The 17,418-nt window shown below is 43.6% G+C and overlaps 1 protein-coding gene across 2 annotated transcripts in view; it reads left to right on the plus strand.

The window, feature by feature from the left end:
- Positions 1-300: 300 nt before the first annotated feature.
- phactr2 (phosphatase and actin regulator 2) overlaps positions 301-17,418 on the plus strand; it is a 31,555-nt gene continuing 14,437 nt past the window's right edge. For both annotated transcript variants that reach the window (XM_080848629.1, XM_080848630.1), the window contains exons 1-5: positions 301-436; positions 8,281-8,448; positions 10,566-10,640; positions 12,284-12,412; positions 15,755-16,250. In XM_080848629.1, coding sequence (XP_080704755.1) covers positions 394-436; positions 8,281-8,448; positions 10,566-10,640; positions 12,284-12,412; positions 15,755-16,250 — 911 coding nt within the window. In that variant the 5' untranslated portion in view covers positions 301-393. The remainder of the gene's footprint in view (positions 437-8,280; positions 8,449-10,565; positions 10,641-12,283; positions 12,413-15,754; positions 16,251-17,418) is intronic.

The raw sequence follows: 17,418 nt of genomic DNA on the forward strand, positions 1-17,418 counted from the left end.
TAATTGTTTTGTTTGTACTTAAACTGTTAGAATGTTTAAGTACTGGCATATAGACTCGGCTTCTACTGGTCTACTGCTATACTGGGGGAAAGCAGTGCTCTTATTTCACTGTTTAGCAAACTGCCACAAGGAGGGGTTATAGTGACTTCCTCTCGTGACCTCTTTGACGAACAGTCATCTGCATGTAGGAATGAGAAGCATCTCAAAGCTAAGGAGCGGCAATAACGATGGTTCTCCCAGCCCTCAAAGTTCGTAAAAAGTTTTCGGAGCTGTTTACCACGGTGTGGAGGAGGTGAAATGAGCCTTCAGACGAGTCGATCGAGAGGACTTAACCGCCAAAAGTTGTGTTTGGACTGTATGATTGTTGGTTTGGTGGCCCATTGAAATAAAGAAATGGGTCAAACGTCCGCATCCTCCCTGTCTCAAAACGCCAGTGGTGAGTTGTTTTGGGGTAAAGTTGGGTGATTTGTTTGCAAACGCACCGCATTTGTTTCCCCCTGCAAGGCTATAACGGAAGAGGAGTTAGTAAATCAATGCGTTTGTTGCCAAACTGATGTTTTGGAATGCTTTCGCTTCGATCGATTTACACTTTTACTGTCGTTTGATGACATAGGTGCTCCCCATGAAGTCTACAAATTGGGGTAACGTTGCTTGGTGCGTTTATCCTACCAGGGTCACATGTCCTCGAACAACATTTAACACAAAATATATACGCTGCTTCATTTTATTCAGAGTAAGGTCCACGTTTTGCTTTAGCTCTCTCTTCGCTGAGAATGAAAGATTAGGGTGAGTATGTGTCGCCTATCTGAACTCCAGTAGGGTTCCCCTGCTTTTCGAAGTACACTGGCATTCTAACACTCCACTACTTCTAACATTCCTACTTCTCGTAGTGTCTGTCTTCTAAGTCAGACGAACTCTAAAGAAGTTAATTATTTTAGCTTGATTAAACGGCAACCAGGCAGGCTGCGTCAGAACATATTGGTCACGACTTCCTAATATTTACTCTTGAGTCAACAACTGACAACGCGATTAGTTTTGCTGTTCTGTTGGCACAATAAACATCCTACCAACTCGCCACTCATACTGATATCCAAATTTGATCTTCCCCAAACGTTTTCATCAGTAGCTGGTCATACAGACCTACTATCTAATCACTGTGTAGACCATTCAGGAGTTGCACTCTAGTGTTACATTGGAATCAATCATGGCAAGTTTGTTATTGCAACAGACACAGATGATGAAGGGCCATTTGTTGTTGATTAAAGATGAGCCGTTCTGATGGTTACTAACATAGTTAGCTGTTCTACTACAGAAGAACTAGAATTAGTCACTTTTTAAGAGCCTCTGGACCTCACCTTGTCAGATCATGCCCTGTTATGATGACAACACAAGGCTGTTTCACATGTGCTGGTGTGTTTGATACACTCATATTGAATAATGTTAGGCCCATGAAATACCCACTGGGACAGAGCAGGTCGTTTCTGTCATTTCAAGCATTTGTCAGAATGGGCTCCTGTTGTTGTTATAAAGTTGTTAGGTCTTCATGATTGTTTTTTTTGATTTGACTATTCTGTCTTTTATATTGTTCAGTGTAAGCACATGCCTGTTGGTGTGTTGTTTCTGTAATACTAACTCATTTGTGGACAGCGTCTTCCTAATGTACGTCCCTTTCCAATCACTCGTACCTTTCTACAAGGAAACCTCTCCCTTGTTTCTTGGAAGCCAAATATTTTTCTTCTTGCCCTTACCACATATTGGAAGACAATGGGAAAAACATGTGGCCCTCGATGGATGAAAAATGTGATTGGTGCGTGAATGTGTAACCCCCCCCCCCCCCCCCCGCACGCCCCCGGGGATGTGATTGGTTGAGTGCCACCTTGTGTCGGTTATAAATATTCGAGAACAGCAGAACGCTTCGTCTGTTTTTCATGACATCACTCTTCCTCCGTGACATCAGGTCCTGATGTGTTCCAAATGGTTTTGCCATGCTCAGAGGGTTGGCAGCTCATCTTGGGGCTGTGTTCTTTTGTTCTTCTAGACAGCTGGAAGTGTGTGTGTGTGTGTGTGTGTGTGTGTGTGTGTGTGTGTGTGTGTGTGTGTGTGTGTGTGTGTGTGTGTGTGTGTGTGTGTGTGTGTGTGTGTGTATGAGAGACAGTTGTTATTCGGCCATGTTGCTATATATGCCTTAGGGTGCGAGAGGGTGTTCTTCTCTCCCCAGCTCCGTAAATGAGCAGCGTTGTGACTTATGTAGCCAGAAAAGTTCCGGTATAGTGTCAAGCGGTTTATGCTAGATGGTTTCAGAAGCTATGAAGGCATCCATAAATACTAATGTATTTGAATACCTCAAAAGCAGCACTGCACAGTTTTCTTGTGTGTTCTATTCTGTCTCCAATTCATGTCTGACTCTAAACTGGGCCCCTTACGTTTTTGTTTTCATTCCATTTGGGTCTCCTGGCTTCTAACGGGCCGATGACATATAAAAGGTTAGGATGTGGTTAAAAAAACTGCTAAATTTAACCAAGGAATGTTTGTCACAATTCGTTTTACATCTCTGTTTAAATTTAACATTTCACAAAATACATTTCTTCACACTGCATTTGCATTGCCTGATTTCCACTGACATTCCTATGTAGAACATGTGCCGGTAAGTACCAGGCTGATACGGTTTATGAGGCTTTTCCTCATTAGCTAGCCATAACATGTAGCAGGGCCAGCGTCATTTATTTAGCTTCCTGTGAGCGCTGCCAGATTAAAAGGGGTGTATAGCCGGCATTTGGCCCATTAAATTGAGATTGTTGGAGTGTATTATTCAGCCTAAAATCACAGGAAAAGAGTGAAAGGTCTTTTATCAAACCTGAATGTAGGGTGCTAAAAGGTGTTATTCATTCATTATTGTTTATTCAGGGAGAATAGACTGAGCACAGGGCTCTTTTGAAGCAATGCCCTGACTGAGGCTACAGAATACAGAAGAACAATAAATAAACAAAACAAAACAAAACTGACAAAATAAATAAACAAAACACATAAAAAAAAAACTCAGAAATTAAGTATAAAAAAAAATAACATAAAGTAAAAAAATAAAATCAGAGAATCATTTATGCATGCTGAGAGACTGTCAGCATCAGGTGTTGCTGAACCACTTTCCTTTTTATCTGTGAAAGACTGTTAGCCTGGATACCAGCCTGAACTCCGCCCACAAAATGTTTGGTCTGGGAGATTCAGTCTGGAATCGAGTTAGTTGGGAGAGATTTAACGTTTCAAAAAGGTTTAAACGCAATCTAAACCAATCAAATTGTAAGGGCGGGCTTTATACGTTGATGGACAGATATAGATAGAATATACCGGAATATACATCGAACAAAGATGGCGCCGTCTCGGGAGCTTAGTGGGACATATTTTATATGATTTAAGCTATCTACACGACTTTTTTATGTCTACATTGACTCGGTTAGTTGTGTATACGCAAAACGAGTGTTGCCGAGGATTTTAGGTCCTAACTAAAGCACTCTAGACCATTATTGATCGGTTATGCTAACGCGTTGGCCAACAAAATCATTGAAACTAATGGTAGCTTCTAGCCTTGAGTGCTAATTAAGTAACGTGAGCAGGCATATCTCAGCAGATATTGACAGCGCATTCATTTTGAAAGAGGAACAGAGAAACGCGATCAAGGCATTTGTCGATTGAAAAGATGTTTTTGCCGTCCTTCCTACGGGAGCAGGTAAAAGTTTAATCTGTCAGATGGTAATACTACGTTGCTCTGATTGGTTCTAGGTATCCAATTCAGCGAAGAGGAATTTTCTTTCCTGGTTCGTTGAAACACGCCCCATAATCACAGCTCAATTGTCTGGTCTCAGACTCATATTCTGACTAGAATTATGAGTATGACATCGTCAGGCTAAAAGACTGTAACAGGGACGGAGTTATTTTCCCCTCACAGAGGTGAGTGAAGGTGGGCCTTAATAGATTTGGACAGATGGAGTTAGCCTAGAGCTACACCCTAACAGAGTTGATTTAAACCCGCCCTTCATTGCTACCAGAGCGGTTATTGTCTCTACCTTCAAACTGGTTGCGCTTTTAACAGGACGTGTGTGGAGCGTATTCTCTCCTCATTTGTTTCAAGTCACCTCTAAAACTGCCCCATTGTTTCTGGATTGTGTTGCCATGGAAATGAAACTGTCAGCTGGGAAGCTGGATTCCTAATTATTTAAAATGTATTCATTCATTCATTCATTCATTTATTGTGAGTGTAGATGGATACCATCATGTAATTCACTGATTTGGTCGCCTAGATATCAAATCTGCATAAAATGCTTCAAATCTTCATGTTTGGCCTCACCCTCTTCATATCAGGGATCTGAAGGCTGTTTTGGTTTGTCTATTATGGGATGTTTGACATTAAATTAACCTTTAGTTTGGACTTTGGTGGCTTAATTGCTCACTGGAAGTCCCCTCTAACTGTCCGTGCTGTAATGAGCTTTAAGGTCAGATGAATAAGGTGGGACATGACGCTAGATGTGCTGTGAGATGTGGTCATATCAGACCGTTTGAAAATAGTTCACACATATGTCATGCTTGTCTTCAACGGACTGTGTGCAGTTGATCAACAGACTAATGTTCAGTTAAATGAACTCAATGGCCTAGTTGCAGTCCCATTCAAAGCGTTGTATGCACATACTGTATGAATCAATGACGGAAACAGGCATGCCTGAATATTATGTTAGTAAAGATTAAAGTATAAATTACATTAAGCTTGGCATTACTACAAAGCCATACTCCCTGTCAGCCATTTTGTAGTATTCAATATATTATTTCTCCACGCCATTCTGCTCTGTACGTGTTCAGACAGCAGGGACTCGGCTGCACACACACACACACACACACACACACACATGCTTAACCCTTCTCTGGAAGAACTTCCTTCCTCTTCATGAAGTCAGCATTTAATCTTACAAAGCTCAAAGGGGGTTTCATGCTGCTTTGGCTCCAGAAGCACCTGCATTCAGCAGATTATGGGATTAAAACCAGTCAAGGATGGGATGTTTACTGAAGTCTGATGGAGTCTGATGTTCACTTGATGGAAGGATTATTTGCTTAGATGTTTTTCAGTGTTCACGTCATCATGCTTGTGTTGGAATTCCCATGCAGTATGCTCGCATGGCGGTCTTAAATGTTCCGCTGTGGGTCAAACCATGTTGCCATATTAGTCATATGGGGAGCTTGCTTGTGGGCGTCGGGTAGGTTATGGTGGGCGGGGTGGGGGGGGGGGAGGCGCGCCCTCGTGGGGACCTATGCCCCCCGTTCGTCATTTCCTCCTCGGGTTCTCTCCTCTAAAGAGCAGCTGTGGTCCTCGGGGAACATCTGTGCCCAGCTGTGGTGGATGGAAGCATCACTCAGGAAGTCAAAAACACTCCGCTATTAATAATCCCGTGGCAGTCCGACTTCCCCGTCGTTATGGGTCACTGGCTCCATGGGGAGTGGGCAGGGAAGGTAGGGAGGGCAGCCTGGTGCCAGGAGAGGAGGAGAGGAGGAGGAGAGGGGAGGAGGGGGTGAGGAGGAGGAGGAGGAGGAGAGGAGAGGAGAGGAGGGGAGGGGGAGACGAGGAGAGGAGGAGAGGAGGAGGAGGGGGAGAGGAGTGGGAGAGGAGGAGGGGGAGACGAGGAGAGGAGAGGAGGAGGAGGAGAGAGGAGAGGAGTGGAGGGTAGGGGGGGCAGGGATGGCAGGGAGGGTAGGGGGGGCAGGGATGGCAGGGAGGGTAGTGAAGGGCAGGGAGGGCAGTGAGGCTAGCCTGGTGCCATTCTCAGCCCACTGGTGAGCAGGCTGGGGACCCTATGGAGTCCCTAGAGGCTTGTGCTTTTCCATCGCTCACGTCGGACCTCTAATGAAAGCAGTCGTATGGCTGTGGAGATTGTTTGCCAGGTGTGGGCCTTGGCAGAAGTGTGTGAATGACACCAGTTTGGGTTCAGTTTTGAGTCTTGACGTAGTTGAGGTGGTGCTGTTATTGCAGACAGAATAGATTGAAATTGTGGAAACAATTTGTACTAATATAAATATATAATTATAATTTTTTTTTTTTTTAAAGGCTTTCTCTTAGTGTGAAAACTAACAAGTGAAGTGTGACAATGGAACATTATTTAGTACTGAAGAAATCACAGGCCAAAATCAAAATATGTTTTTAATTTATTCTTTGGCCTCTTTGAAGTGTCATTACTCCATGTCTTTCAGAAAGTGTAATTGCAAAGAAAAGTGCCTGGTAGCATTGTTTTTAATAGTATGTCTCGTAGCATTGTTTTTAATAGTATGTCTCGTAGCATTGTTTTTAATAGTATGTCTCGTAGCATTGTTTTGAATAGTATGTCTGTCTCCAGGGTAATCTCTAGTATGTTGTTAGTGTCTTCCTTTTCAGAGACACTAAGATTGGCTACTAGTTTTCATTCATTTGGAGGGACAGCAGGTTTGTTTTTATTTACCAACATGATTGATGTATGGGGCAGTGATCAGTGCTGCCAACAGATGACATAATGTTGTGTTGCATCACACTAGGATTTTCTGTGTAATAAATCATTGAAATTGAACATTGAAATCACCCAGACAAAGCTTGTAGTGAAGTGTGTCTCCTTAGTAAAGGGAGGGAATGGTGGTTTAGGGTTTGAGGTGATTTTGAAGGGTGTTCTGTTTTGTCCAGCTTACATGAGTGGGAAATTGAGGATAGCCAGAAGTAATCTTAAACAGCCATTTACGTCGGAAGAACAGGGACGGTGTTACAAGAGCAAAACTGCACGGTTTGAAAACATGGTTAGTATTAATGGTATATACACCAGTATTAATAATAATACTAAATGGTAAACACATCACAAGTCTAAAGTTTTGCTCAGATTGTGATGTAGGGCAGATATGGAGGCGGAGGAAGGGCCATGTGATGTGTTGAGGGATGAGCACACAGAGGGCAGACACACATTCCAAGTTCGTTCTCCAAAACGTGTCCCAGCTGCTCATTGCGTCCCAGCATTGAGCATGGAAATCAGCTGGTGCTGCGCTCATAAAGACAGTGCAGCGGACATCACTGACTCATACATTGAGTCATTGATGATCTCAAGGCTACTCGGTTGCAGTAACACAACAAAGGGGAATTCTGCACACAGGGAAAAAAACTGTCAAACTACCAACTGCCAGCGACTAAATCGTCTTGAAAATCAGAATTAGAATCAGATTTTATTTGCCAAGTAAGTTAGAACAAACAAGGAATTTGACCTGGTGAACTGACTCTCAATGTGCTTACACATATATTACACATAATATACATTACAACACAATACAAAACAAACACAATACAATACAAAGTGTGTTTAATGCACAGCAGCACTGTGTGGGGTCGGTTTGTTGTTCTCTGCGCAGTCGTTGCCACGACGAAAAAGCCACGCTTGGCCACTTCCTCCCAGCAAGATTTCGGTGCATTGCCTCATCGTTCGCACACACACAGTGGCAGTGGAAGCCTGTTAGGCGTACGATAGATCCATAAGCGCTCAGAGGGCCACACTCCCGCGCTTTCTAGGAAGGGCAGATCAGTCAGAGCACAACGGAGAGCAGAACGTTTGTTTCTGTCCTTGATTATTGTTGGTGTAGTGGGGACCATATTGAATATGGTTGAAAAGTACAAGAGAAAGAGAAAGAGAAAGAGAGAGAGAGAGAGAGAGTGCGAGAGAGGGAGAGAGAGAGAGAGAGAGAGACAACAAAAGCATTCACACACAATCAACAGCCCAAGCACAGAGCATTGACAGCTGGCTTCACTGCATTTCCCCCTATATTGTAGTACACACAAGCAGCAGTAGTAGTGTGGTTTCCATTTTTGCTAAGTCACAAGGATTCAGGGAGTGTGACAAAGAAAGGGGCAATTCATTCAGTTACTCTTCAAGAAGGTATTTTTTTTTTTATGTGGCGTTGCAGCAGGACTGCTACAGTCAGAGCACAGTGGAAAAAAGACTGTGGCTAGGACAGAACTAATGGTCTCATTTTCCACGCCTGTCTGTCTAACCAATTATACCGTATAATATCCTTTACGGCCAGCAGAGAGGTCAATGTTGTGTCTCTCTCTATAATATCCTTTACGGCCAGCAGAGAGGTCAATGTTGTGTCTCTCTCTATAATATCCTTTACGGCCAGCAGAGAGGTCAATGTTGTGTCTCCCTGTTGTGCCATTGCTCCACCTACGCTGCTGCTGTTGTTGTTGTTTGTTTATTGATTTTCCTTCTGATGAGTCATTCTCTGTTTGTTCATTTGCAGTTGATGGACTGGAAAAAGCTTCCCTGGCGAACTGTGATGTGGTGGTCGGAGGCACCCAGGCGCCCCAGCAGAAGCAGAAGGGCAAGCTCTCCACCCTGGGCAAGATCTTTAAGCCCTGGAAGTGGAGAAAGAAGAGAACCAGTGAAAAGTTCCAGGATCTCTCCAAAGGTAGGCCTAGACTAGAGGGAACAAAAATAACCTTACAAAGATTTGAAAGGAAAATCACTAGATGTCTGGCTGTCTGGCAAGAAAATGTCGGTCTGTAGCATTTTTTTAGGTAAACCTGTGAAGTTACATCATTTACTGGGACTGGGACTGGGACTAGTACTGGTTCTAGTACTGGGACTGGGACTGGGACTGGTTCTAGTACTGGGACTGGGACTGGGACTGGGACTGGGACTGGGACTGGCACTACTTCATTATTTGTTTGTTAGGAATGACCCTGCCTGCCTCATGTAGTCAGGATTTAAGTTGAGATTAAACTTGTTTAAATGTAAAAAGAAATATCCTGTGCATGAAAAACGTATCTAGGCTATTTGTTGCTTAATGATCAATGAAGATGTATAGTTCACCTGCAGTTGCTATGAACGTATATGTAATTTAAAAATGTAGAGTACTAGGATAGAAATGGCTACTGTCGGGTCACTGTATCTTGGATGTGTTCTCTGCTGGCATAACTGCCCACACCAAATGGGCATGAATCCTTGTAGATATAAATTAATATGATCCTGTTTTGACATTGTGGGTCTGTGGGTAAGGCCATATGGCTTGTAACGAGGGCTATCACTGGGATAAAGGCCAGGACAAAGAGACATGGAGAGGCAGCGTTTAGTTTCTACGCTCCCAGCCTTTGGACTACTCTAGGGTTAGACGACACACCTCTTTTTTCTCGCCTATATGACCAGTGGTCTGTAGTGGGTCGGTTGTACATTTGTATGTGTGTGCGTGCCCCTATTTCCTTCTGTGAAGCGCATTGTGTTACCTCCTGGTATGAAATGCACCGTATAAATAAAGTTTGATTTGATTTGATTTGATTTGATAGCAGCCGTTTGTCAGACAGGCATTGTGTGAATTGGGCGGGGGGGGGGGGGGGTTGTCATCTCTAGAGTCCCCAACATGCATGAGAACTCATTAGAAACTGCCCATTCACAACAGTTGCACAGTCCTGTCAATATCAGTCGGCACTGATGCCCAGATTATATTTCTGTGTCCTGAACTGAAAATGAATAACATCCTGAAAGGTTTCGCAGCACATTATCTGTCTTTGGTTTGAAGAGTACCATGAAGACTTGTGAAAGGGAGAGTGTTTCTCTCGCTCTGTGCTCTCTTTTCACTCCTATCGTCACGGTTACCCTTCACAAGCGCTCTTCAATAACTTCTAATAGTCTCGCAGGAGCATATTTCGAGATGGGAACATAACCTGAGGGCCTACTCTGATTTTTCGTAGTCACGCTATTGAATTGACCAAGGGTATTTATATCCAGCAGAGCCTATTTTGCATGGCACAGAAGCACCCTTCTTTGTCCTTGTTTATGTGTCCTGGTGTTCAAGAGTCTACAGTACCAGCCAAAAGTTTGAACACACCTTTCATTTTTTAAAGTGTTTTCTTTACTTTTATTATTTTCTACACTGTAGATTAATACTGAAGACATTTTAACCACAAAAGAACACATATGGAATGATGTTCTAAACGAAAAAAGTGTTGTCTACTATGTAGAAAACAATAAACCACTAGCTGTGAGTCACCTAAACAAAAGGTTGATGGCAGGCCTTTTATTATACTGCATGCATCTTCACCAGACACTGAGGAGTGGGTTTTCACTTATTATGACTATTATTATTTCAGACAATATGAGAGGCCTCCTCATTTCTGATAGAAAGATATCATATATCCCCCCCCCCCCCCCCCATGAATGCTATCTTCTCTGTACCCGCCTTATTTATACCCATGCTCTCAGGGACAATGCTGTGTGTGTGTGTGTGTGTGTGTGTGTGTGTGTGTGTGTGTGTGTGTGTGTGTGTGTGTGTGTGTGTGTGTGTGTGTGTGTGTGTGTGTTGACTGCACTGGTGCATCATGACAATGCTGAGTGCTATCCTTTATATCTCCTTTTTGCCATCACTTTGCTATTTGTTCTAATGGATGCCTCTGCACTAGCACCACTGCAATTTCCTGTGTTGCTCTTGCTGAGTGTGTGTGTGTATGAGTGTGTGTGTGTGTGTGTGTGTGTGTGTTGACAGGGTGTGAAAAAGTGATTAACGTCTCCTGTGTTGTTCCCGATTTGTAGTTTTGGAGAGGAAAATCTCCACAAGACAAAGTCGGGAAGAGCTGATAAAACGCGGCGTCCTCATCGTCGATCAAGGTGAGGGTGAAAAAGTGAAAACAAAAAAACTTTTCTTTTTCTTTTTTTTTATGGGGCTTCCTGTCCGTTATAAACCCAGGTCATGTGATGTCGTTCGTCTTAATGCGAAGTACACTGTTATCCATTGTTCGTAGTTTCTGTTCACTGATAAGTAAAGGTTGAGGTTCAGCGTGTCCTCTTCCTTATAAATCAAGTTAAGAGTTTATATACACAGCACATTCTGCACCCAGAGGCAGCCCCAACACACACACACACCACACACACACACACACACACACACACACACAGCACATTCTGCACCCAGAGGCAGCCCAACACACACACACACACACACACACACACACACACACACACACACACACACACACAGCACAGTCTGCACCCAGAGGCAGCCCAACACCCTTGTAAAAATCAGCTGTCTGTGGGAACCTGAAGCCGTTGGTAAATGTTGTGCGTGTTTTAGAGGGCATCATTGTATAGGGAGGCCAGTCACAGGATATAAGGGTGAGCTGTTTTACATTATCCCCTGGCAAGTTGTGTGTGAAAGCAGATAGCAGCTGTGGCTACTCTCGTAGCTTACCACCACTGGTATGACTGTCTGAATGAATGGACTGGACCGGACTGATCTGTAAAGCGTCTTTGAGTATCTAGAAAAGCGCTATATAAAATTGAAGTTGATTGATTGATTGATTGAGATAGCACGTCATCAGCAGAAGAATATCACCTGCACTTAAAACAAAGGCAGAAGGGGGTTTTTTTTGACCACGTATTGACAAGAGGCCTTCAGAAACTTTAATAAGGAAGTAACCCACAGCTGACTGGTTAACCAAAGACATCAATTTATTATCAGGTTTTGTTCCCGCACAGAGCCTAAGTGCATTGCTACATATTTGATCTACATTGACGTAGAATCACTGATCATAAAAAGCCGTTCCTGCACCGCGGTGGTGTTGAGGCCCCACTGGACTCCTTTAAGGTTTAGAGTCTCCTTGAATCTTTTCTCCCCACATTACTTCAAAGAAAGCGTATGGTAGTGCATGAAACGTGCTGTTCTTTGGTGGTGATTTCAGTCGATCGAATCATGTCCATCCCTTTGAAGGATGTGTGCTTATGTGTACATGTATGATGCTATGCCTGAGTGTATGTATTTCCTATTCCAAAGAGGACGGTGTGTGTGTGTACATGTATGATGCTATGCCTGAGTGTATGTATTTCCTATTCCTCAGAGGACGGTGTATTCTCTTATGTGTACATGTATGATGCTATGCCTGAGTGTATGTATTTCCTATTCCTCAGAGGACGGTGTATTCTCTTATGTGTACATGTATGATGCTATGCCTGAGTGTGTGTATTTCCTATTCCACAGAGGATGGTGTGTGTGTACATGTATGATGCTATACCTGAGTGTGTGTATTTCCTATTCCTCAGAGGACGGTGTGTGTGTGTACATGTATGATGCTATGCCTGAGTGTGTGTATTTCCTATTCCTCAGAGGACGGTGTGTGTGTGTACATGTATGATGCTATGCCTGAGTGTGTGTATTTCCTATGTGCTTATGTGTACATGTATGATGCTATGCCTGAGTGTGTGTGTGTACATGTATGATGCCATGCCTGAGTGTGTGTGTATTTCCTATTCCTCAGAGGACGGTGTTGCGTCGGAGACTCCCAATGGGCATGCCGTGCCAAGTGTGACAATCGAGGAGGTCAAAGTTGACATAGAGGCATCAGACCAAAAAACTGACCCCGAAGCCAACGGTGATGAGAAAGCAGGTAACATTAATGCTGTCTACAATTTAAAAACAGGTTTTAAGGTTTTGAAGTTTCAATACATTTATACAATTGATCTTCCCAATGCATATTTACTGTATTGATTATCTCTATGAGTCATCGTGTATATTAGTCATGCATGGTCACATCCAATTCTCGATCAGTTCATTCTGAGGTCATCATTAAGAAATACTAATACTATGAGAGTGACCGTACAAACCTATTAATGTTTACACTGATAGACTTGCTGTTAATATTGACTGTGATGTTTTACCATTCATATCATGATCCGTCAGCCTTCAAACCATCTGCATTGATGACGGATCAATCACTCTTCAAACCATCTGCATTGATGACAGATCAATCACTCGCCCCTGTGGATAGCTGCGATGAGAAGCCAAATCCCCGTCACTTAATTCACGAGATTACAAACTCATGCCAACTGGAGTGTACAGAGATCACAGCTCCCCCAGAGTTTCCAAGTGAAAGTCTGTGGTTGGCACAGCACAGAGAAATGAATATGCACTTCAGTCACTCAAATGAAACGAAATGCAAATTTTTGTTAGTAACTTAATCAGAAATCTAGCTTTTCTTTTTCTTTTCTCTTTCTTTCTTTACTTCAGGCTTTACTCTCGTCAGGGGGTTCATGATTAAGCTCCAAAGCAAACGGCATCGCAGCTAGGGTACATTCTCTAAAGCAGAGCAGAAATGGAGCTGGTGCTGCCTAGTCAGTGTTCATAGGAATCTTCTGTCTTTAGTTTATGTGGAATCTCTCTCTCTCTCTCTCTCTCTCTCCCTCTCTATCTCTCTCTCTCTCTCTCTGCAGCTGGTGCTCCCTAGTCAGTGTTCATAGGAATCTTCTGTCTTTAGTTTATGTGGAATCTGGATTCAGAGAAATGTATGAGTTACATGGCTAGCAAAAAGTGACAAATGAAGAAAGCGTATAATTATTATTATTATTATACTGTGTCTTGTCCATATGCCTTTGTGAAACCCTGGTGTGGATGAGAAGTGGAAATAATGGTTATTCCACTGGTCAGAAGATTAGAAGTCCATACTGAAGGGGCAAGTGTGTTGAACGCAGTCTTTATGGTTTTTGGACATTATGTATTCAAGAATGTGGTACTTTGCCATTTGTTTTCCCCCTTAGACCCCAAGGAGCGCCTTAGTGAATGATAATGACTCTTGACTTGGCCAGGCAGCCACACTGCTCTGCAGATGATTACATTGCCATTTTGCCAAACTTTGAGATGAAAACGATCTGGCATCGCTCGTCATTGCAGCTTGGAAAAACAATGCTTTGAAATATAATTAGTCTTTCATCCTCTGTAGACCAGATTGTCCTGATGTTTCAAGTTGAATGCCGCAAGTTCCTCCGATAAAGAATTCTGTCAAAAACTGAACCACATATTCCATCTAAATAGAATGTTGTAGACTACACACAGTAGATACAAGTCCCCATCGACAGAGGCTGTGTTTTGAAAACCACAGTTTTCCCTTCTGTAGATGGTCCCAGACTACACTTCCTAGACGTCAGCATCTTTGACCTGATCTCTGTGTTTCTAAAACTTGGTCAATTCCAGATATGGGTGCCTTGCCGCCTCTCTGTTCTCCCCCCAAAGAAAAGAGCGAGCCTAAGAAGGCCAATTCGAAGGGAACCCAGTCCAGAGCACGAGACCCCCTCGCTAAAAAACAACCAAACGCTCCCCCTAAATCCTCCGGGGCAGCCGGTGTGGCCGCGAGGAGGGGGGAGGGGCAGGGGGGCGTTAAAAAGCTTCCCAAAGCGACATCAAGGCAGGGCTCCTCTGCACCACCCAAACAAAACCCTCGAAACACTAACACCAGTGGGAACGGTGAGTACCAGCAGCGCTGACTAGGCCAGCATCGTGGCTGCATGTTTATGTGGGTGTTCCTTGCATGAGTCATCAGACCCCCCCCGTCCCCCCCCCCCCCCCCCCCCCCCCCGTCACACGTGACCCTGTCATCCCCAGCCTCACTAAGCTCTCCATCTGTCACCCATCAGATCATATGTCAGACCCCATTAATGAGAAACTGACTAGTATGTATCAGGATATCATTGGTTAGACTAATCTTTGTGCTGCTGTCTCAAGTGTTTAAATATGCTAGTCATTTCTACAGGTTAGGGTTAGGTCTTCAACATTGCATTTACATTTACATTTAGTCATTTAGCAGACGCTTTTGTCCAAAGAGACTTACAAGGATGTATACACATTTCACATTTACACTGATGGCACACTGCACATCAGGAGTAATTAGGGATTTAGTGTCTTGCTCAAGGACGCTTCGACAGGGAATCGAACTAGCAACCTTTTAATTACTAAACGACTTCTCGACCACCTGTGCCACAATTGCCTTGAGATATTTGGGTGGTAACTGAAGATATCACTTTCCCTCCTTTGTACATTTATTTTGTTATTATTAGTTGATGGTATGTTGAGTAGCCTGAAGGGTCATCTGTTTACTGCCCTCACAAACTAAAAATGGAGTATCTGAATGAATCCATGGAACTCATCTTTGGGCTAGCCCTTTAAGAAGGCCTCGGAACGGATGTGGAGGAACAGTGAACTGTACTGTGACCGCTGAGTTTACACCACCAGAGCTGTGTGTGTGTGTGTGTGTGTGTGTGTGTGTGTGTGTGTGTGTGTGTGTGTGTGTGTGTGTGTGTGTGTGTGTGTGTGTGTGCGTGTGTGTGTGTGTACTGTGACCGCTGAGTTTACACCACCAGATCTTTTCACACTTCCCCTTTTTGCAGATTTAATTTGACTTGACATCGTTGGCCTGCCTCCCTCCCCCCTCTCTAAGATCCTTTGAAACTGAGGGTTTTTTTTTTTCTCTCTTCCTTGATATGATTTCTCCCCTGTGTTTGGTGGACTGCATGGTATCTTTATGTGGACGTGCTTCATGCTTGGTTTACCCAGCTTGGGTTCTCTGTACTTCCGGTGGCGTGGCCCTTCCTGTTCAGATTAAAAACTGTTGAAAAAGAGTGTGAGAATAAAACCCAAACGTTAACTGTCCTACTGTGACTGATCTTGTGCACGTGTGGTTATTTTGCCCCAGGAGAATCCTCAATCCTATTGTATTGCGAAAGGATAAACTAATAAAACCAATTGCTGTTGACATATATTCTTTACTGGAGGTCATAATACTGTTTTGTGTTTTCCTCAAACTGTAGTGGCTCAAACTCCAGCTGGGTTTCTAGCTCTTTCTTTGGCTGTGTGGTATCGTCCTCTCCCGTCTGTCCCCCTGGGTCTGCCCTTTGAGCATCAGTTCGAACACATTTCTTCTTATGTTCTAACTTAAACTTTTATCCAATTTTGTTTCCAGCCAAATCCGCCAATCAGAGGAAGACCGCGGCGGCCGCGTCCAAAGGCAGCTCTCAGGCCTCTCACTCGTCTTCATTAACTGCCAAGGCAAAGACCGCTAAAGACAGAGGAGCGGAACAATCCAGAACAGCTGAGAGTAAATCGGGCAAGAAGAACGACCCCCCTCGATCACCCAGAGCGCCCAAGGCCTCACCTGAGACGGAGAGCTCAGCCTCTGAGGGCTGTGGGAATGGGAAGAGTGACCCAAAGCAGGTGTCCTCCAGTGCCCATGAAGGACGTCCTCAGCCCAGTGTTACAGAGGCTGGAGGAGGGGATAAGAAGGGAGAGACGTTGACTACAACGGAACCTGAACAGAAGACGGTCGGCCATGTCACAGAGGAGACGTCTTTCACGGAACCTCAGAACGAGACTTTCTCTGATTGCCTGGAGGAACCAGTGGCCGATAAACAAAATGGCCTCCCTGAGAGTGCCACTAACCACACACCAGACAAACAAGGGTAAGCCAGGTTTCAGTTCTGATTATTATTAGGAAGTCCCCACAGTTGACCTTATTTGCTGCCAAACGATAACCCTAGGTTTTAAACTATCCGAAAGAAATAGACACAATTTGCCACTCTCTGCAGTTTGCGGAGTTAATAATCTATATATTCATATTGATGGTATGAGGTCATGCGAAGGGGAGATAAACACACCTGTCATTCCCACTAGCCTCCCAGCACTCTGTGTTCTGTGATCGGGGACTCACCACCCAGTGAAAATGTAAGAAAGGCAGAAACCCAAGACATCACCAACTACATTGTAAAGACACCAGTTAACATGCTAGCAAGCTTTCATCAGTGCCATCTGTGCTGTTGTTTGTATTTGTACGCCTTTAAGGAGTTAGTTTGCAAATATCAGACCAGAACACTATGATGTTTTCATATATAATGTGTGAAAAGGCTAATAAAGCAAAGATGAAACACATAAGGGATAATGCCTATTCCACCAGTTAGTATGGGAAAATAAATTCCTTCAGGACAAAACAAGACCCCTCCGCACTATACATTATCCTGCTTGGTTACTTGCCATTCCTCCAAGATATGTTTTTTTTCATAATTGTTGTAGTTTCATGGCTTCTGCTGAGTACAACTTTGAAGTTTCAGGTGTTACTTGCAGACTTTGTTACAATTAATTTTTCGTTACGAGAAGTCAATGGACTACTTGCAGAATTATATGAGATATGTGAATTAGAAGCAACCATGGAGACATCTGTCATCTGATCAATCAAATTCCACAAATATGGCTTGCAAGCAAACCTCCCCCAAAAAAGATGTTGAAATAGGATTTGGATGCTGATTCAAAAACTGTCTGGATGTCATCCCAGCAATAATTGGCAGAGGTTCCTTATTTTAGAGCTTCTGTCATCAGATGGGACCGTTAAAGTGGATTCAGTGGAATTGCCGTTGTTTTGAAAGCCCATTTTTCTGAAATGCAGCTTTGGCTGCTACTGTTAATCCTTACGTTCTGTTTAGGAGAGTCGCCTCTTAACAAACAGTACTGTCTCTGAACTGGTACTGTACTGGTGTCTTCGTCTCCTGGATCAGCAATAAATTTCAATTTACAAGCAATTGGCAGTTCGCCTAACTTTCCATAAAGCCATAACTGTGGGCTGTATTTATATACCAC

This window comes from Sprattus sprattus (assembly GCF_963457725.1).
Source record: "Sprattus sprattus genome assembly, chromosome: 12".
Classification (NCBI taxonomy): domain Eukaryota; kingdom Metazoa; phylum Chordata; class Actinopteri; order Clupeiformes; family Clupeidae; genus Sprattus; species Sprattus sprattus.